This window comes from Trachemys scripta, chromosome 3 (genome assembly GCF_013100865.1).
Source record: "Trachemys scripta elegans isolate TJP31775 chromosome 3, CAS_Tse_1.0, whole genome shotgun sequence".
In the NCBI taxonomy this organism is placed as follows: domain Eukaryota; kingdom Metazoa; phylum Chordata; order Testudines; family Emydidae; genus Trachemys; species Trachemys scripta.
The window spans coordinates 24,606,110-24,628,385 of record NC_048300.1 but is presented as its reverse complement, the minus strand read 5'-3'; the positions used below and the strand labels follow the sequence as shown (position 1 = coordinate 24,628,385).

Genomic DNA, 22,276 nt, shown 5'->3' with positions numbered 1-22,276 from the left:
AATTAGAAGCATTGATCTATTTTGGGAACCCTACTTTAGAGTGCCTTCCTGCCAAAGGATGTTTCTGCAGAGAAGCAAAGGTCAAGCCAGTGGTGCTTTATATGTGTGTTGATGGATGAGCAGGTGACAGTTTATTTAGACTTCCTCTGTGATTGCTGCCACCCTTTCTGCCCAGGAGATTCTCCAATGGCAAAAGTATTGAGGGGCCTCTGATCCCTCCTGGAATAGGTTTCTCTGCAAGGGAAAATGTTACAATGACACTTAGCAATGGAGGATTTGGATGTTTTCAGGTTCAGACATGAAAGAAGGAAAACTGTTTTCCTGAAGTGATCCTATTAACCTATATTTTAACAGCTCTTCTCACATCCAGAATGTGCCTCAGATTCTCTTTTGCCTTTGAGCAAATTCATGGGAGAATTATTTCCTGTGAAGTATGAAAATGAGAGTTAACTTTTGTTATAAATGGCTGTAGTGTATGAAAAAAAAAATCTTACCCTTGTCAAACGTGCAATAAAAAGCTGGCAACTTTTGAGAGCAGAGCTTTTGGGGAGACTTCTTGCCAGCGTATTGCAACAAGGAAGTATGTAATTAAAGAGAAATAGATGTCATTGTTTGGAATAGATGAGTTGTGACAGCTTGCAGCACTAAGTGCTGACCACACATAGAGAAGACCGGATTAAATTGTTGGTCCGGATAGATATACTGCCCTTAGGAGCCTCAAGACCATGGGTGATCAACCAGAGACTCAGATGATCCTGAGTTCATACATTTGGCTGTATTAAAATGCATATTGTTCAAATGAGCCCACTTTACTAAGTGATCCAGATTGCTCTATCATACTGACTTATTTGCAATTATTTACCAGCATGGATTTAATTTTTTTCAGGATCATTGACCAAGATATTGAATAGCATTAGGTCAAAAATAGATCACTGGAACACACCATTAGAAACACCTCCCATTGGATGATGATTCCCCATTTATGACTATCATCATTGAGTTTTATCAGTTAGCCAAGCCATAATACACTTAAAGTAAAGGTTTTGCCTACTGAGAAGATGAGTGAAGACTTCTTCGACAGATCCATTAGGGGAGTGGGGAAAGGCATACAGAAGTTGATTCAGCCATTTTTGAGCCAGAGCATTTCTTCAGTCATTTTTAGTCCGTTTCCGTGGGGAAGAAAAGGTTCACCTTTGTTTTGCAGCTCGATGTGAATGGTTCCACCTGAAGCTGACTTAATTCCTTGGATAACAGCTGGAATATTTTCTGGTTCTGGGTTTTGTATCTGCTCATGGCTTAGCCAGTCTGTTTGCATTTGGTATCCCTTGTATATCAATTGTGCCAATATGACCTCTTGCTCAGGAGGTGATCTGCACCTCTTCAATATTTAGAATTAAATTAAGCAGGGCACACGAAGTACATTCATGGACCCTGGTCTGCAGAGCCAACCTGACTGCTCTTGACTCTGGAAAGTGGATGCTGTGAGCCCACTCTGACCTCAAACATATACCCTACATACTTTGGGTGCCATAGCTGATCTCTCAATTGTCAGAGGATGACATCTGTAATCATGACTATGGGAGTTTGGATGTTGATGGGAAAATCCTATCATCATGGACTACCACAGGGAGTCTGACCCTGTTCCGCTGTTGGCAGAAAGCACTCTGAATTTTCTTTGCATCTCTTGCTGGGAATGGCTCCTGGCCTGTCAGAGCAATCTCCGAAGGGATGTGGAGGAGCTTGAAAAGTTAGAGAATATCTATGCTTCACTGTCCTCCAAATCCCCTTGCCTGAACCATCCATTTGGAACCATCCATGTGATAACTAGAATATTCTGCCTCCAGGCCTACTTCTGCAGCTCTTTCCTGTTTTCTAGTGGTTTTTTCTCTGCCTTTTCAAGAAGCAGAGGATGGTCATCCCCATAGGATGGTTCTTTTTTCTTGTCTTATTCACTTTTGGATTTTAGCCTGCCGTTAAGGTGGAAATGGGTCTCATGCTCTCTTTCACAGATAGAACTGGAGAGTGAGATAGGATTCACTCACCACCACAGCGCCTCCTGCTGGCTGTCCCGGGGATTAGCTCTACTAGCCAGTGCACCTTCTTCTGGTGATATCTTGCTGCCATCACTTCTGCTCCAAACCAGTGTCATTCCAAGGACCACAGAGTCCTCTTCAGGACAAAGCCCTCCAGCTATGCCACAGTCCGTACTTCCCTTGCCAGGGGGACTGCAGTCTGCTGTCCAGCCACTTCCCTCAGTGGCAACTGCAGCCCACTGCCTGGTCACTTCCTCAGTGGTGGGGGGGATGGGGATCTGGGCCTGTCCATTACTCTGGGTCCTGGCCCAGGGACCCTATAGATGGCCACCACTTTCTGCATCCCCTCCGACTCCTCAATTCATTTCCCTGGGCCACTTCACTGTGGCACCCCAGCATCCTCTTTGCCCTTGCATTAGGCCCCCAGCCTGCAAATCCCTGCAGCCAATTAGGAATCATGTTTAGCTTCCCCGCCCCCCATCACCCAGTGCTGCTAGCAGCACTGCTCTGTGCACTCCTGTTAGGAGCCTGATTTTCCCTCCTCAAGCTCTAGGCAGCTACTGAAGCTGCTCTGCCCTGCAGCTCTTCTTATATGGGCCTGCCTGGCCCTGATTGGCTGCTCCTCACAGCCTCTCTCTAATTGGCTGACTCCTGTGCAGCCTCCCTAGGGATCTATTAACCCCTTGTGGGCAGATGCTCCATCACAAAGAGAAACATCCCTAAGAGTCCAGATATTCCTATTGGGAAGTACAGTCAGAAAGGAAATCTGATTTCTTGCTCAATCACTATTATGTGCTGAAGAACCTAGGATGGGACATGGTAGCTTTTCCCTTTTGAGGACTTGACCAAGGGAATTTGGACCTTCATTGGTCAGTCATCACCTGTTTACAATCCAACCAAAATTTAAATTGTTTAATCTTCAGTATTTCACATAATTATGCTACCCCTTTATTCAGGCAAGAACAGTGGTTTCCCATGCTTCTGAGGATTAGGTTCAAGTTTTCAGTACTAGTTTTGATTTTTATATTGCATTTAATTTATTTTTAACATTTCAGCTTGCACACCATCTTCTGAATCTGTGTGTGCGCCTAGTGCAGCATCTAGATTTGAAGTCTTTGCACACCTAGCTGGTTGAACTCTTAAATTACATTTTTTTTGCACTTATATATGCCTCCATGCATCTGAAAGCACTTCATAAATGCTAACTAATTCTCAGGCACAACACTCTTGAGAGATAAGTAATGTTAATTTTACAAGCAAATAAACTGAACCACAGAAAGTTGAGTGACTTCCCCAAGGTCACAGCAAATGGTTGACAGAGGAAAAGAATCCAGGAGTCCTAGCTTCTAAGCCTCTGCTATAAAGAGAGACCACAATGCTGTCCACTAGCATAAAAAACAATAATTCACAAAAAAGAAATTTCTCCTTTCACGATTTTAACATTAGGAAGTTGAGACCCACACCTAAGAACCTTTGTTACAGTAACAAAATATATACATAGCCACATACCGGAATCTGTAAGATACCAAGAGTTGTCTGCAACACATACAAAACTCTCCTTTCCTGTGACACCTACAAAAAAACTGGACAACGGGTAGGCTGCTGGTATACTGAGACCACTGCCTATTATTCTGACCAATACTGTCTCACTGTTTCTTTGTACTCCCTTCCATACCCATCCACTGCCTCGTTTTATACTTAGACTGTAAGCTCTTTGAGGCAGAGACCATCTTTTCTATTGTGTGTGCTGCACGTAGCACAATGGGTTTATGGTGTATGACTAGTAGTAGGGTCCTAGGTGCTACAATAATACAAATACATGATAAAAGGTTAGAGCTTTCAAACATACATGATCGGATGCCTAAAACATTAGGCACCTTCCATATCTATGTTATTTCACTGAAGTAGGGTTATGGTCACAAAAGTGACTATGTTAAAAAAAAAATCTCACCATATCCATACTCAAAAGATCAGGTTCATACTGATATTTAGTTTTATACCCGCTTGCTTTAACATAAATATGTTTTTTCTCTTATTAGCCCAGAAGAGGCAATTCAGCTATGGAAGGACTTGGGTTCTTTTTAGCTAATGGATCATCAATTGTTAACTATGCTCCAAATGCAAATTCCTTATTGGGGGTGGTGTTCAAGCCAGAAAGAAAAGACAGTTACCTTTTCCGTAACTGGTGTTCTTTGAGATGTGTCTATTCCACAATAGGTGTGCGTGCTTGCCATGTGCACCGGTGCCGGAAGTTGTTCCCCTAGCAGTACCCGTAGGGGAGCGCCCTAGTGACCCAATGAGTGGCGCCTCCATGGCACGGTAAAAAGGGTGCTGCGCACTCTCCCCACCCTCAGTTCCTTCTTGCCAGACAACTCCGACAGAGGGGAAGGAGAATGGGACTCATCAAGCCCTCGGATCGCTAACCCTTCCTGCTTCTCCACGTGGGCACCAATGATACTGCCAAGAATGACCTTAAGCGTGCTCTGGGAAGAAGGATAAAGGCGTTTGAGGCGCAAGTGGTGTTCTCGTCCATCCTCACTGTGCAGGGAAAAGGCCTGGGTAGAGACCGTCGAATTGTGGAAGGCAACGAATGGCTGCGCAGGTGGTGTCAGAGAAGGCTTTGGATTCTTCGACCATGGGATGGTGTTCCAAGAAGGAGGAGTGCTAGGTAGAGACGGGCTCCACCTAACGAAGAGAGGGAAGAGCATCTTTGCAAGCAGGCTGGCTAACCTAGCGAGGAGGGCTTTAAACTAGGTTCACCGGGGAAGGAGACCAAAGCCCTGAGGTAAGTGGGGAAATGGAATACCGGGAAGAAGAACGAGCAGGAGAGCACAAGAGGGGAGGACTCCTGTCTCATACTGAGAAAGCGGGACACTCAGCGAGTTATTTCAAGTACCTATACACAAATGCAAGAAGCCTGGGAAACAGGCAGGGAGAACTGGAAGTCCTGGCACAGTCAAGGAACTATGATGTCATTGGAATAGCAGAGACTTGGTGGGATAACTCACATGACTGGAGTACTGTCATGGGTGGATATAAACTGTTCAGGAAGGACAAGCAGGGCAGAAAAAGTGGGAGAGTTGCATTGTATGTAAGAGAGGAGTATGACTGCTCAGCGCTCCGGTATGAAACTGTAGAAAAACCTGAGAGTCTCTGGATTAAGTTTCGAAGTGTAAGCAACAAGGGTGATGTCGTGGTGGGAATCTGCTATAGATCACCAGATGAGGGGGATGAGGCTTTCTTCCAGCAACTAGCAGAAGTTGCTAGATCGCAGGCCCTGGTTCTCATGGGAGACTTTAATCACCCTGATATCTGCTGGGAGAGCAATACAGCGGTGCACAGACAATCCAGGAAGTTTTTGGAAAGTGTAGGGAACAATTTCCTGGTGCAGGTGCTGGAGGAACCAACTAGGGGCAGAGCTCTTCTAGACCTGCTGCTCACAAACCGGGAAGAATTAATAGGGGAAGCAAAAGTGGATGGGAACCTGGCAGGCAGTGACCATGAGATGGTCAAGTTCAGGATCCTGACACAAGGAAGAAAGGAGAGCAGCAGAATATGGACCCTGGACTTCAGAAAAGCAGACTTTGACTCCCTCAGGGAACAGATGGGCAGGATCCCCATGGAGAATAACATGAGGGGCAAAGGAGTCCAGGAGAGCTGGCTGTATTTTAAAGAATCCTTATTGAGGTTGCAGGAAAAAAACATCCCAATGTATAGAAAGAACAGTAAATATGGCTTGGCTTGGCTTAACAGTGTAATCCTTGCTGATCTTAAACGCAAAAAAGAAGCTTACAAGAAGTGCAAGATTGGACAAATGACCAGGGAGGAGTATAAAGATATTGCTCAGGCATCTGGAGTACTATGTCTAGTTTTGGGCCCCACCCTACAAGAAGGATGTGGAAAAATTGGAAAGAGTCCAACAGAGGGCAACAAAAATGATTATGGGGCTGGAGCACATGACTTATGAGGAGAGGCTGAGGGAACTGGATTGTTTAGTTTGCAGAAGAGAAGAATGAGGGGGGATTTGATAGCTGCTTTCAAGTACCTGAAAGGGGGTTCCAAAGAGGATGGATCTAGACTGTTCTCAGTGGTTCCTGATGACAGAACAAGGAGTAATGGTCTCAAATTGCAGTGGGGGAGGTTTAGGTTGGATGTTAGGAAAAAAAATTTCACTAGGAAGGTGGTGAAGCACTGGAATGGGTTACCTAAGGAGGTGGTGAACTCTCCCTTAGAGGTTTTTAAGGTCAGGCTTGACAAAGCCTTGGCTGGGATGATTTAGTTGGGATTTGGTCCTGCGTTGAGCAGGGGGGTTGGACTAGATGACCTCCTGAGGTCCCTTCCAACCCTGATATTCTAGGATTCTATGATGTGGAATAGACATGAGCAACATATCTTGAAGAATACCAGTTACAGAAAAGGTAACTGTCTTTTCTTATTCGAGTGATTGCTCATGTGTATTCCACAATAGGTGATTCCAAGCTATATCTGTTGGAAGTGGGTAGGCGTTCACAAATTCTTGGGACAGAGCACAGCCCTGCCGAACCCGGCATCATCCCTGGTCTGGGAGACGATCGCATAATGCAAGGCGAACATGTGAACTGAAGACCATGTGGCAGCCCTGCAAATGTCCTGAATGGGGACATGTACTAAAAAGGCAGCTGACGAGGCTTGCACCCTAGTCGAGTGTGCCCTTACAATTGATGGTGGAAGAATTCCCCCCAGGTCATAACAGGTACGGATGCACGAGGTGATCCAGTTGGAGAGCGGCTGAGTGGAGATCAGCCGACTCTTCATGCGCTCGGCCAAGGCAATGAACAGTTGCGAGGACTTTCTAAAAGGCTTAGTCCGCTCCAGGTAAAAAGCCAGAGCCCGTCTCACATCCAGTGGGTGGCGGCGGTACTCCTCACTGGATGCATGCAGAAAAAATGTCCTGACCCATGTGATAGGTGGAGACCACCTTCGGGAGGAACACCGTGTACGGGGACTCTGAGGTCAGGGCCCTGAGTTCTGAGACCTGCCTAGCTGACGTGATCGCAACCAGGAAGGCCACCTTCCACAAAAGGCGTGACCAGGAGCACGTGGCTAGCAGCTCAAACGGGGGCCCCGTGAGACAGGACAATGCCAGGTTTAGGTCTCACTGCAGGACTGGGGGCCTAACATACGGGAAGAGATGATCCACCCCTTAAGGAATCGTCCAGTCATAGCATGGGAGAATACCATGTGGCCCTGCACCGGCGGATGGAAGCCCGATATGGCCACCAGGTGCACCCTGACTGACGAGGGCACCAGGCCCTGCGCTCTAAGGTGAAGGAGGTAGTCCAGAATAAGATGGATCGGGGCGGCCACCGGGAAAACGCCCCACTCTTTCGCCCATCTGGAAAACTGAGACCACTTTGCCAAGCAGGTTCAGTGAATGGAGGGCCGCCTGCTTTCTAGGAGGATGTGCTGAACCCCTTCTGAACACGTCCTTTCCTCTCTACCTAACCATTGAGCAGTGACGCCGTGAGGTGGTGTGCTGCTAGGTTGGGGTGGAGGCGGCGGCTCTGGTCCTGGGAGAGCTGGTCCATGCAGGATGGGGCGACCACCAGGCCTGTGAGGGTCCCGTACCAATGCTGCCTAGGCCATTCCGGGACAATCAGAAGGACCCGGGCCTTGTCCGTCTATCTTTTCCAGGACCTTGCCGATGAGCGGGAATGGGGAAAGGCATAGAGAAACTGGCCTGACCAGGACAGAAGGAAAACATCGGAGATAGTGCCCCATCCCAGCCCCCCTCAGGAGCAGAACTGGGGACAGCGACGGTTCTGCCGAGTCGCGAACAGGTCCACCTGGGGAGTTCCCCACACTTGGAAAGGTCTGTGCACCATCTCTGGCTGAAAGGAGAAGTCCCTGCTCAAGCGATCCGCCTATGCGTTCCGGGCGCCCGGCAGATGGAAGGCCTGTAGGCAGATGTTGTGGGCTATACAAAAGTCCCACAGCCTGAGGACTTCGTGGAAGAGGATCGGGCCCCCACCTTTCCTGTTGATGAAAAACATCGAGGCCATGTTGTCCGTGACGACCCTGACCACCCGGCCCCACAGGTGCGAGCGGAAGGGCATGCACGCCAGCCGTACCGCCCTGAGCTTCTTGACTTTTATGTGGAGGGTCAGATCCTGAGCCGACCACAGATCTTGCGTCTGAATGTTCCCCACATGGGCCCCCCATCCCAGGTCCGACGCATCAGACACCAGGTCCAGCGACCGGGCCCTGCCCCTGAACGGGACCCCTTGTAGCATGTTTCTCGGGGAGGACCACCACGTAGGGAGGTGATCACTGGTTCAGGCACCGTGAGGACTTTTTCCATTCTGTTCCTGGCCTGGGAGAACTCCGAGGCCAACCAGAGCTAAAAGACCACATACGTGCACGCCGACATGTGACCCAAGAGCTGGAGGCACACTCTGGCTGTTGCCACTGGAAACCTTGTGATCATGTCCATGAGCCCCTTCAGGGTCTTGAACCTGTCCGGTGAGAGGGAGGCTCTGGCTGACAAGGCATCCAGGACTGCCACATTAAACTCTATGCGTTGTATCGGGATTAAGGTGGACTTGGTGTTGTTTACCAACAGGCTCAAAGTGGTGCACGTGGACAGAAGGAGCACCACGTGATCCCGCATCTGCAACCGGGAGCTGCCCTTGACCAACCAGTCATCCAAATAGGGAAAGATCTGGACCCCCCCGGCGCCTGAGATAGGCCACCACCACCGACATACACTGGGGGCACTGGACAGGCCAAACGGGAGGACCGTAAATTGGTAGTGTTCCTTCCCTACCATGAAACGGAGGAAGTGTCTGTGCCCCTCGAATATATGAATGTGAAAGTACGTGTCCTGCAGATTGAGGGCAGCAAACCAGTCCCCGGGATCCAGAGGGGGATGATAGAGGCCAAGGAGACCATGCGGAACTTGAGCTTCACCATGTACCAGTTGAGGCCTCGCAGGTCCAAGATGGGCCTGAGCCCCCGTTTGGCCTTCGGGATAAGGAAATAGTGGGAGTAGTACCCCTGGCCTTTGAACTCCCCCAGAACCACTTCCACTGCTCCTACGCCCAGGAACCACCCCACCTCTGCTTGAGCAGAGCCTCCTGCGAGAGATCCCCCAGGAGGGACGGGGGTAGGGAGGCGGGGAGGAAGTAAACTGGAGGATATAACCCTGGGAGATGGTGTTGAGGACCCAAGATCCGAGATCAGCTGCGACCACTCCGGGAGGAAAGCACATAACTGATTGGAGAAGGGAAGCTTTATGAGGGTGGATCCCTGATGAGAACTGGCAGGGCACCCCCAGGCGTCCTGTCAAAACTGCCTTTGCCCTTGGAGGACCCAGGCTGGGGACAGGCCAAGACTGCCTCTGTGGGTGCCTCTTATAGTCCCGCGACTTCTTATAAGCAATCTCATATTTTGAATGGATGGCCTGAACGGGAGTCTGCTGCGGCTTGAACATAGGTTTAGCCGGAGCCGGAACATAGAGACCCAGAGTCTGGAGAGTCATGCGGGAGTCTTCCAGGCCATGCAGCTTTGTATCCATTTGTTCCGCAAACAGGGCTTTGCCATCAAACAGGACGTCCTAGAGGGAGGTCTGCACCTAGCTGGACAGCCCAGAGAGCAAGAGACATGATGCCCTTCTCGTGGACACCGCCGAGGCCATGAACTGCGCGGCCATGTCCCCTGCATCCAAAGCTGCCTGCAGGGGTGCCCTGGTAGCCACTGTGCCCTCCTCCACCAGCGCTTTGTACTCCTTCCTGTCGTGCTCCTGGAGGGAGTCCTCGAACTTGGTCAGGGAGCCCCACAGATAGAACTCATACCGGCCTGGTGGTTCGCCACCTGCAACTGGAAGCTCGAGGATGAATGAATTTTTCTTCCAAATGAATCCAGCCTCCGCGAATCTTTATTTTTCAGGATAGGAGCTGCTTGGCCCTGCCGTTCCCTGTGGTTGACCGACTCAACCACCAGGGAGTTAGGAGCAGGGTGGGTGTGTAAGTATTCATGCCCCTTGGCGGGCACAAAATACTTGCGTTCCACTCTCTTAGAGATGGGGGCCAATGAGGCTGGGTTTGCCACAGGGCATTTGAAATTTTTGCCACCCTTTGGTGGAGAAGCAAGCCCATCCTGACCGGTGCTGAGGAGGACAGTATATTAAACAGGGAGTCTGAGGGTGCCTCCATCTCCTCTGCTTGGAGGTGGAGGCTTGATGCCACCCTTTTTAAGAGTTCTTGGTGGGCCCGAAAGTCCTCCTGTGGGACAGAGGGAGGTGGGGCCATAATCGCCTCATCAGGGGGAGAGTGAGGAGGCTGGTGTGGTACTTCGTGTGTCAACTGGTACTGGAGGGTCCACCATCTGGTCAGTCTCCGGGCATGGTGCAAGGATATACGTCTCACTGACTCCTTCATCAAAGGTCCAGAGAGGGAGGCCGATGGTCCTTTTGAGGCTCCAGCCACCAAGCGAGCCCCCATCGAGTCAGCCACGGGGCCCAGCTGTTCAGCCTGGCCCATCAATGGACGACTACAAAGGGAGGTCAGGCTGACATACGACCTGCCGCTGTCCCTGGACCAGGAGAAGCAGCAGTGCCAGGAGCAATGCTGACCACAGGACTACGATCCCGATGTGGAGGACTGGTACCATTGGTAACAGCTACTCTGCGATCGGCTCCAGCAGGCGGACCCATGATGGCAAGATGCCGGCGATCGACGCCCGAGGCTGTGGAGGCAGTGCCGTGGCGGGGTCCTCGAGCGGGACGACAAACGGGAATGACGTCAACGTTCATGTCGTGACCGGCTGCGATAGCCCCTCCGAGAAGAGGACCTTTGGCATCGTCTGCCTCGGTCCCGTTGGTGTTCGCTCCTCGAGGCGGAGGGGTGCTGAGAGTCTCAGTCAGATGGGACCCAACCAGACAGCCTGGAGGGCGTCAAGGGCGATCCACGTGGACTTTGCCCTGAACCCATGCTGGGCGGCGAACGGTGTCGGGAACGTTCCCTCGACCAAGACCAGTACCGAGCCGGGGTGACTGCGGTGATCCCAGCAGCGGCTTGCCTCTGGAGAGTGGGGTTGACATTGACGGTGCTCTTGTTACCGGCATGGATATATCATCACAGGTTGCCTGCAGGGCCTCCGGTGTGGAGGACATCTGGACAGGCCTGCTCCGAATGGGCCTGGCTTGAGTCGGAGGCCTAGAGGCTGGTGGGGATCGAGGACTGCCCAACATGGGTCTAGCCTCTGTCCCGGGTTTACTCCGGTGCCGCAGCGAAGGCCTCTTCCTACTCTTCTTGGCGTGCCCCATGGACAGGAAACGGTACCGACTAGTCGATGGCAGCGAAGGGTCGCCGCGCACCGACACCACGGTGCCCGGTGCTGACTCAGAGCGGCGCACTGGAGCCGGGGTCAGCACCGACTGCATCAGAATAGCCCAGAGCCTGATGTCCCTTTCTCTCTTGGTCTGAGGCTTAAACGACTTGCAAATCTTGCGATCACTGAGGTGGGTTTCCCACAAACAGCGTCAACAGTCTGCATGCGGATCACTCACTGGCACCGATTGCCTACAAGTGTCACACGACTTAAAACCTGGGGCACGTCTTGGCCCGGGCACTCTAGCTAAACTAAACTAACTAACTAACTTCAGGTACCATACACTGAATGAACAAGCTTGGGGACAAGCTACAGCAAAGCTGGAGCAGAGCAGTTCCGAAGCACCTTCACTAGCGGCAAGAAGGAACTGAGGGTTGGGGGGAGCATGCAGTGCCCCTTATACCGCATCATGGAGGCGCCACTATAGGGGTTGCTAGGGCACTCCCCTAAGGGTACTGCTAGGGGAAAACCTTCCGGCACCGGTGCACGTAGCGAGCATGCACACCCATTGTGGAATACACATGAGCAATCACTCGAAGAACTTCAGATTCACCCCACAGATTGAGTTTGCAGGGCTATCAATTACAAAAATAAGAAGTGAGCAAATTTGGAATACTAGAATGCTATTTTTGCAGTGTCATTTTTCAGAGTATAACCACACTTCGAGGAGTTACATGATCTACAATAGACTAACATTTCATATTAAATTAAAGCACATTAGTCCTAGCCATTCAAATGATCTAATTATTAACCTTCACAACCGGGTTAAGAATTGGATTCAGGTCAGATTCCAAACCATCAACTTCACTGGACATCTAGTGGAGTGCCTTATTAAACCTCTGATGTTGAAACACAGTTCAGAGCCTTATGAACAAAATCAATATATTCACTTTAATAACCAGACTACTTTGCTGGCCATCTGTTAAAAGAAAAATGTAAAACAGAACTTCAGTGTCCATTGAACAGAGACTGTACTACGAACTGTGGGCACTTTTAGACCGAGGTTATATTTCCTAAAGGAAGTCAATGAAAAGCTAAAACATTTTTCTGCTCAGATTCTGTTTAGGGCTGATCTGTGATCATTAGCATGATACCCTAATATTACCCACTGAGTTGGACCTCATTGGTTATCTGTGCTGGTAATTGGTAGTAACAAAACCAGGAAGTGAAAGGGTATCTCACTGGAAATACTATAACAGTGAGACAAGTGGACAAGCAAAAGATTGGTAGAGAAAAAATTATATTTCAAGCTTATATTGTGAGGAACAAAAGACTACAAATATAACTGGGTCAATGTTCTTTTAATATTTATTAAGAATAAAAAAAATAGCAAAATAATTGTGGCTGTATATTCACACTCAAGTGTTCACATTTCTCCTCCCCAAACACAAGTGTTTATTTTGTACTAAGAGATAAATATTTCCCTGTATGTTGCTCCACTTTTTTTTTTTTTTTTTTATTCTGGGAGCTTCAGAGTCTACTTGCCACTGACAGAAGGCTTGGTTTTCTACTGTTAGACAAAGTTTGAGAGCAACATGGGAATAGGTGCTTTCTTAACTGGTTTTGGAAACCTCCACACATGGCGGCGGACAAACAGTTAATTCTTATAACCTTTTAAAAGTGTCCCTTTGAGTCTAAGAGAATCTGATGAAATCATCTTGACTGAACATTAAAAATGTTAAAACTCCTCCACTGAATTAAGACAAATTTTTTGAAAAGTATACTAGACACAATGGTTTAATTCAGAGCTGGAAAAAAAAATTATCATCTCAATACTCCTATTTGTTCTTATATTTGTTATATATATTTGGGGGGGGGAGGTTCATCAGCATTTAATTCTAAATTATCAGGAATTCCACATATCTTGCAGATTGCGGAAATTTTTTCCTTATGTCATTCATTATAGGGTTGTGTCCTGCAGTTGGGCTTTGACTAACAGAGGTACATTGTGCTAATTTAAGTGCTAAACTAAAAGTGGAACACCCCCAAAATCAAAAGTTGTGGAGTTTGTTTTGCCTTATGTAAAGGACAGTCAGTGAAAAAGGGCTTCTCACTTTTACCATTTACGCTGGAATGCTATCAGATATTCCTGAAACATTAACTCTGAAAATGTCTATTTTATGGAGCTACAGAGGTCTGTTCTCCAATCTATGCAACTGGATGTTCCTTGATTCTCACCATTCTTACTCTGAATAGCAGCATAAGATACTGATGGAATTTTAGCCAAATTTTCTAACAGCATCTTAAAATTATGACCCTTTACATCACCTCTTAGCTTTGATAATTTGTGTTTCTACATATTTACTTGATTCACAATTGTCAGTCTATAGGTTCTAGAATAGCATGCTTTTATTAAAGTTGGATTATTTGGTACCGTGTTATGTTCCAAAGAAAATGCAAGATACCATTCTTTTCCAGGGACCAACTGACAAAATATTAGTTAAATCAAAAAGGTTCCACATTCACAAATGTTTGTTAAAAATGCATTAAGTTTATTTTTGCATTCCTCTAAATCAGCATATAGCTCCACCAATCTAGAGAATAAGATTGTTCTAAACCAGTGACAATATCTTAAGTGATTATTACTAAAAAATTTGATTTGCCAATGACATGGCATTCTTTTGCCTCCACTTTATAAACAGTCACGTTTGTCTACTGTCCCATTGGCTTCTGAAGAAAAAAATGCACGTAATATTCTTTTGAAAAATCTTAAACCACGACTACAATCAAATGCATGTTAGGGAGACATTTTTGTGTAAGGGTGACAGCTTCAGGCATTCCACTGTGCGGGTCAGAACTTCCAAGAAAGCAGCAAACTTTACAGTTCTTTAAACTGGGTTTGTATCTGCTCTTTGGCATTATGAGTAAGACTTCTTAAAAATAAAGATAGTTCTTTTCTGATAGCTTACATACAGTAGCCGACCCAAAGTCTAGAATTGTCAATTTTTCCTTGGCAATTTTACATAATTTGTAACAATACTACAACGAAACTAAGCTTTTTGTGACACAGAATGAAACAGCCTATGAGATAGTGATGAAAAGTTCAATACCAACCAGCATCCAATAGTATTTATACAAAATTAAAATGTTATCTGTACAATATCTGTTCAGTTGTTAAAAAGTTTAGTACTAATATGACCATAACAGTTCTTATGATCTTACTAGTCAACAGGATGAGCTAGATGACTCTGGAATTGCACCTCCCATTACAATACTGTTTTTGTCACTTAGAGTTTTAACCACAGTTGTGGCTGGTGACTGAAGTACTTTACGTGAAAGCCTCATTCGGCCATCAGTTGGATCACGTCCGAAGTATTTCACCTAAGAAGAAATGAGATTGCTTTCAGACTGTAACACGGGTTACATTAAGTTTCAGTGTAAGAATTAACCATATCAAACTGAAATAAGTTTTCATAGTTTATTAAATCTATTTTGCACAATCAATTCCTATTCCCACTGAAGTCAATGGCTAAAACCCCATTTATTCCAAGGGAGCAGGATGAGGCTTTTAACCAGCGCACAAAGCTATCAAGTATGATGGACTGAAGTTTTTCATAGCAGATGTAGCCATATTCCTCCTATGCAAACACAAAACAAGGATAATATGCAAAACTATTACACCTTCAGATAATGAACCAAAATCGACAATGATTTTTTTTCAACACTTTCAAGGTTTAAATAAATACCTGAATTTCTTGGCCAACATCTAATCCCAAGGCACTAGGATGTTTAATCTAGAACACAATAATTAAACAAAATGTTCTTAAATTCAGAAAGTTATAGAAAGAGTTAGTTAGCTTTACTAAGAGTAATGGGTACATAAAAGCTTTTTGTAAAGCCTTCTGTTTTACTTAGAATATAGCATTGTGACTTAACAGGAATTAAATGGAGTCAAGTTTCCCAACTAGAATGGAGGATTTAAACTGATCAGGATACCCTGGCAGAAAAGACGGTTACTCACCGTTGTAACTGTTGTTCTTCGAGATGTGTTGCTCATATCCATTCCATTAGGTGTGTGCGCGCCGCGTGCACGATCGTCAGAAGATTTTCTACCCTAGCAACACCGGTGGGTCGGCTGTGGAGCCCCCTAGAGTGGCGCCTTCATGGCGCTGAATATATACCCCAGCCGACCCGGCGCCCCCTCAGTTCCTTCTTGCCGGCTACTCCGACAGTGGGGACGGGGGGCGGGTTTGGAATGGATATGAGCAACACATCTCGAAGAACAACAGTTACAACGGTGAGTAACCGTCTTTTCTTCTTCGAGTGCTTGCTCATATCCATTCCATTAGGTGACTCCCAAGCCCAACTTAGGTGGTGGGGTCGGAGTGAGACATTGCTGTGTGCAAAACCGCTGATCCGAAAGCAGCATCGTCCCTGGACTGTTGCACTAGTGCATAGTGGGCTGTAAACGTGTGGACTGATGACCAAACTGCCGCTCTACAAATGTCCTGGATCGGAACTTGCGCCAGGAAAGCAGTCGAGGAGGCTTGGGCCCTCGTGGAGTGGGCGGTGAGGTGCGGTGCTGAGACACCTGCCAGGTCATAGCAAGTCCGGATGCAAGACGTAATCCAGGAGGATAAGCGTTGCGAGGAGACCGGTGAGCCTTTCATTCGGTCAGCCACTGCAACGAAGAGTTGCGTCGTCTTTCTAAAGTGCTTTGTGCGGTCAACATAGAAGGCCAGGACCCTTCGTACGTCCAGGGAATGCAAACGTTGATCCTGGCGAGTGGCATGTGGTTTGGGATAAAGGACCGGGAGAAATATGTCCTGGTTGATATGAAATGTAGAAACCACCTTAGGGAGAAAGGCAGGATGTGGACGAAGCTGCACTTTATCCTTATGAAAAACTGTGTAAGGGGGCTCAGATGTAAGCGCCCTGAGTTCAGAAACGCGCCTTGCTGAGGTGATGGCTACGAGGAAGGCTGTCTTCCAGGATAGGTACAGAAGTGAACAGGTGGCCAGTGGCTCGAACGGAGGACCTGTGAGTTTGGAGAGAACCAGATTGAGATCCCACGTCGGGACGGGATGACGCTGTTGTGGGTACGTCCGGTCTAAGCCCTTGAGGAATCTAACAACCATCGGGTTAGAGAATACCGAGGACGCGAGTTCCCCTGGGTGAAAGGCCGATATAGCGGCCAGGTGAACTCTAATTGAAGATATCGCCAACCCTTGTTGTTTTAGGGAGAGGAGATATTCCAATATGAGAGGAATGGGTGCCTGCAACGGGGACGTGGCTCGTTGTTCGCACCAACAGGAGAACCGTTTCCACTTGGCCAGGTACGTGGTCCGTGTTGAGGGCTTCCTACTGCTCAGCAGGATCTGTTGGACAGAGTGCGAGCATTGCCGCTCTGCCTGGGTGAACCATGGAGCAGCCACGCCATGAGGTGGAGTGATTGCAGGTCGGGGTGACGCAGCCGACCGTGGTCCTGAGATATGAGATCCGGACATAATGGAAGCGGGATCGGTGTCTGAACCGAGAGCTCCAACAGTGTGGTGTACCAATGTTGTCTCGGCCACGCTGGAGCAATCAGAATTACCTGTGCCTGGTCTCTGCGCAATTTGAGCAGTACCTTGTGGACCAGAGGAAACGGAGGGAAGGCATAAAACGGGTGGTCTTTCCAGGGAAGGAGAAACGCATCCGAGAGGGAGCCCGGAGCTCGACCTTGTAGGGAGCAGAACATGTGGCACTTCCTGTTGTCTCGGGATGCAAACAGGTCTATCTGGGGAAACCCCCACTTCCGGAAGACGGAATGTATGATGTCCGGACGGATAGACCACTCGTGCGTCTGGAAGGACCTGCTGAGTCGGTCCGCTAGAGTGTTCTGGACTCCAGGGAGGAACGATGCCGTGAGATGGATTGAGTGGGCGATGCAGAAGTCCCACAGGCGAATGGCCTCTTGGCATAGAATTGACGAACGTGCTCCTCCTTGCTTGTTGATGTAAAACATGGCCGTGGTGTTGTCGATGAGAACCAACACACAGTGGCCACGTAGGAGATTGAGGAATGCCTGGCACGCCAGGCGCACCGCCATCAATTCCCGAACATTGATATGCAGGGCTAGCTGGGGTGCAGTCCACAGGCCCTGGGTATGGTGTTCGTTGAGATGGGCGCCCCAACCCAGAGATGAAGCGTCTGTGACCAGGTGCAGAGAGGGTTGTGGGGCGTGAAATGGCATCCCCTCGCAGACCACATTGTGATCTAGCCACCAGGTGAGGGAGGCCAGGACCGAGTTCGGGACCGTGACCACCATGTTCAGGCTGTCCCGATGTGGACGGTATATTGATGACACCCAGGTCTGGAGTGGGCGAAGCCGAAGTCTGGCATGCCTGGTTACGTACGTGCAGGAAGCCATGTGACCCAGCAGGGTAAGGCACGACCTCACCGTGGTAGTTGAGAAGGCCTGTAGCCCTTGAATGAGGTTCGTGATGGTGCCAAAGCAGTTGTCTGGCAGGATGGCTTGTGCACGTTTGGAGTCGAGAACTGCTCCGATGAATTCTATTCTCTGGGTAGGTTCTAGAGTGGATTTGTCCTTGTTGAGTAGGATGCCCAACTCGTTGAATGTGTGCACTATTGTGTGGACGTGAGCTTGAACTTGCTCCTTGGTGCGACCGCGTACCAGCCAGTCGTCTAGGTACGGGAACACCTGTATCCCTTGTCGACGAAGGTACGCTGCCACGACAGCCATACACTTCGTGAACACTCTTGGGGCCGAGGATAGGCCGAAGGGAAGGACTGCAAACTGGTAGTGCACCGTGTTTACCACGAATCGCAGGAAGCGTCTGTGAGGTGGGTAAATTGTGATGTGAAAGTATGCGTCTTTCATGTCGAGGGCGGCGAACCAGTCTCCAGGATCGAGGGAAGGGATAATGGCCCCCAAAGAGACCATGCGGAACTTCAACTTTACTACGAATTTGTTGAGTCCGCGCAAGTCCAAGATGGGCCGCAGACCTCCTTTGGACTTGGGGATCAGGAAGTAACGGGAATAAAATCCCCTGCCCCTTAACTCTATCGGAACCTCCTCTATGGCCCCCAAGGCCAGGAGCGTAGAAACCTCCTGTATAAGAAGTTGCTCGTGAGAAGGGTCCCTGAAGAGGGACGGGGAAGGGGGGTGGGAGGGGGGGATAGAAGAAAACTGGATAGCATATCCCCTCTCCACCGTGCAGAGGACCCAACGGTCCGAAGTTATAAGGGACCAGGCACGGTGGAAGTGGGAGAGGCGATCCCGAAAGTAGGGGGCTGGATCCTGGTGGATGACTGGGGCGTCGTCCTCGACCGCACCTTCAAAAGTTCTGCCTGGGGCCTGAAGGTGGTCTAGGTGGCCCTTGGTTCTGGCCGGGTTGAGGGCCGGTCCACCTTCTCCTACCACCTCGCCCTCGCCTCCGGGCCGAGTCTTGTCTCTGGCGAGGCGGGGGGGTGGGGATAGAAGCGCTGAGGCTGCGGCCTAAATGGCCTGCGCTGAGGGCCCACAACATGCATCCCGAGGGAGCGCATGATTGTTCTCGAGTCCTTGAGGCTCTGCAGGCGAGAGTCCGTCTTGTCCGAGAACAATCCATGTCCCTCAAAGGGCAGATCCTGTAGGGTTTGCTGCAGCTCCGGAGGCAAACCCGAAACCTGAAGCCAGGAGATCCTCCGCATAGCGATACCCGAAGCCAGGGTCCGTGCAGCCGAGTCTGCTATGTCCAAGGAGGCCTGCAAGGAGGTTCGAGCCACCTTCTTACCTTCCTCTACCATGGCTCCAAACTCTTCCCTGGACTCTTGGGGAATCAACTCCTTAAACTTCCCCATAGAGTTCCAGGAGTTAAAATTGTAGCGGCTCAGTAGCGCCTGTTGGTTCGCCGCTCTAAGTTGCAGCCCTCCGGCTGAGTAAACCTTACGGCCAAACAAATCGAGCCGCTTAGCCTCTTTTGATTTAGGCGCTGCAGCCTGCTGGCCGTGTCGCTCTCGTGCATTCACTGATGCCACCACCAGTGAACACGGTTGGGGGTGGGTATACAAGTACCCGTAGTCCTTAGACGGGACAAAGTATTTCCTTTCCACCCCTCTCGCTGTGGGTGGGATAGAGGCAGGAGTTTGCCATATCGTATCCGCATTAGTTTGTATCGTGCGGATCAGGGGTAACGCTACCCTCGATGGGGCATCCGCTCCGAGGATATTCACTATCGGGTCGTGCACCTCCACTACCTCCTCCGCCTGCAGGTCCATATTACGGGCCATCCTGTGCAGAAGATCCTGGTGAGCCTGAAGATCTATTGGAGGTGGGCCCGTGCACGATGTGCCCGCCACTGCCTCGTCCGGCGAAGAAGAGGAAGATGCCTCCGGTGGAACAGGATCCAAGGGCTGGTCCTGGTCTCCCTGTTCCTGGGCCGGAGCATCACCTGCGCCTGGGTCCAGGGCGTCAGGCGGTGCGGACACGGAAGCCTCCATGTCCCCTGGTGGAGGCCGAGAGATGGTGGACTCCGGGGCCCTTCTGACAGAGTGACTCGAGCGAGAGGTCGAGGGTATTGGAGCCCCTTGCTCCGGATGGTACGCCCACGGGGTCCAGAACGACCAGTGAGATGGGCCATGAGAATGGTCCTCTGTCATCTCCCGCCAATGGCCCAAGTCCTGTTCCTCGGCTTGCCCTTGAGGGGGATATGCCGATCTCGAGAGGTCCTCCGAGGAGTGGGACACCGATCTCGATGGCCACGGCGGTGCCGAGAGCGTCGAGACGATTCCCGTGGGCTGCGGTGCCGCACGGTGCCGGTCCGGAGATGATCTATCTCTACGCGGTGCCGGCGATCGGTGCCGGGACCGTGACCGGTGCCGATGACCTCGTCGGTGCCGGGAGTCAGATCTGGACCTCGACGAGGACCTGGAGTATGCCCGGTGCCGGGAGCGGCCTCTCGACGTCGAGCGTCGACCGTAGCGGTGCCGAGAACTAAGTCTCGACGTTGATCGGTGCCGACGATCATAGCGGTGTCGAGACGTAGAGCGGTGCCGCGAAGAAGATCTTGGCCGCGAGTACGACTGGTGCCGAGGCGATATTCGGTGCCGGGACTGCGAGCGGCGTGGGGACCTGCTTCGGGACCTGGATCGGTGCCGAGGTTCCAGCCCTTGCGATGGAGGGCGCATCAAGGCAGGTTTCCCCCTCGACTGTACCGGGCGAGTCAACGGTGCCTTCGGTGCCGGTGGTTGGGGCGGTGCCGGCTCTGTGAGAGCTATTAAGTCTCTTGCCGCCTCGAAGGTCTCTGGAGTCGACGGGAGGCACTGTATAACCGCCGGTCTCGGTGGAGACGCTATCTGCACCGGACTCAACGGCTTCGGCGCCGGAGTCGACGGTGCTGGAGGCACCTGTTTCCGGTGCTCCACCGGCGGACGCGGCTCTACCCCCGGCACTGGGGGAGCCGGCGTCTTCGGCACGGAGGCCCCCGTCTTATGGGCTTTTTTATGCCCTGGGGATAATGAACGGCGCCTAGGCACTTGCTGTGCTTGCGGTGCCGACAAGGTCCGGTGCCGGGGAGGCTTGTCCGACGCCACTCGCGTGGTCGTCGTGGCCGGTGCCGCCGGGGCACTGCGCACCGAGGCGCTAGGTGCCGGGGCCTGACTTGTAGATGGAGCGTCAGGACTAAGTGCCGCCTCCATCAGAAGTTGCCGGAGCCGAAAGTCCCGCTCCTTCTTGGTCCTTGGTCTGAAGGCCTTACAGATCTTGCACTTATCTGTTTGATGGGACTCTCCCAGGCACTTCAGACAGGAGTCGTGCGGGTCGCTCGTGGGCATATGTTTAGCGCAGGAGGCGCACTGCTTGAAGCCGGGAGCTTTGGGTATGAGCCCGGACCCGCGGCCGGGGGAGAAAGGGGGAAACGACCCCCTTAATCCCCTGAACTAGTATAACAACTAAACAACTTTTACAAACTATTTTAACTATTTAACTATTTAACACTAGAACTGTAACTATAACTGCTAACGAACGAAGCTAGGGAGAGTGGAGATCAGCTATGCCGCGCTCCACAGTTCCAACGACCGTCAGGGGCGGTAAGAAGGAACTGAGGGGGCGCCGGGTCGGCTGGGGTATATATTCAGCGCCATGAAGGCGCCACTCTAGGGGGCTCCACAGCCGACCCGCCGGTGTTGCTAGGGTAGAAAATCTTCCGACGATCGTGCACGCGGCGCGCACACACCTAATGGAATGGATATGAGCAAGCACTCGAAGAAGAATCATGTTTGTTTTACAATATGCTATGGTGGAAAAAAAAAAAGTTAAATGCCAAACATTCAGTATCTCTGAGGGCAATACACTTCTCTCAGTAACAGGTGATCTCAAAGGAGTTGTACTTCAGTATACAAGGTAAGAACTTGGTCCTAAATACTGAACTACCCAGTCTAAGAAGGGTATTCAGTACATACATAAAATTATTTGTTTATTGAAACATCTCTTCACCGGGGCTGTCTCTTGTTGATGCAGCACCAGTATGCAGCATGATAGGACATTGTTGGTACCACTAATCCCTGTAGGAGCATGCAGTCAGTTCATAGAAAGTTCAGAAAAATAAGGAAACTGTTTTCCATGGTAGCCAATGCAGGAGATAAGATTTTCAGCAGTATATTACACATAGGACCTGAGACTGATCTTTACCTGCCAGCTACTAACCCAAGGTACCCAAGATATATTGGTTAGGAAGAGAATAACTTTGCATCTATGCCCCAAGGTACACCACATGCAATTAAATGAAATAAAATCGTAATGTACAGTTTATCATATTATACTGATTTTAATATTGTTAATTTTATATGACATAATCCTTTAATCCTATAATCCGTCTGTTTTTGTTAAACCCGCTTTTCCCTCATACACAAAATCTACAGGTCAAGACCAGCATGAAGGACAGGGAAGGAGA

The 22,276-nt window shown here is 49.8% G+C and overlaps 1 protein-coding gene across 2 annotated transcripts in view; it reads right to left on the bottom strand.

Annotated features, from left to right (window-relative positions):
- Positions 1-12,836: 12,836 nt before the first annotated feature.
- Positions 12,837-22,276, bottom strand: part of PNPT1 (polyribonucleotide nucleotidyltransferase 1) — a 56,916-nt gene continuing 47,476 nt past the window's right edge. For both annotated transcript variants that reach the window (XM_034764297.1, XM_034764298.1), the window contains 2 exons: positions 15,089-15,136; positions 12,837-14,723 (listed from right to left, as the gene is read on the bottom strand). In XM_034764297.1, coding sequence (XP_034620188.1) covers positions 14,568-14,723; positions 15,089-15,136 — 204 coding nt within the window. In that variant the 3' untranslated portion in view covers positions 12,837-14,567. The remainder of the gene's footprint in view (positions 14,724-15,088; positions 15,137-22,276) is intronic.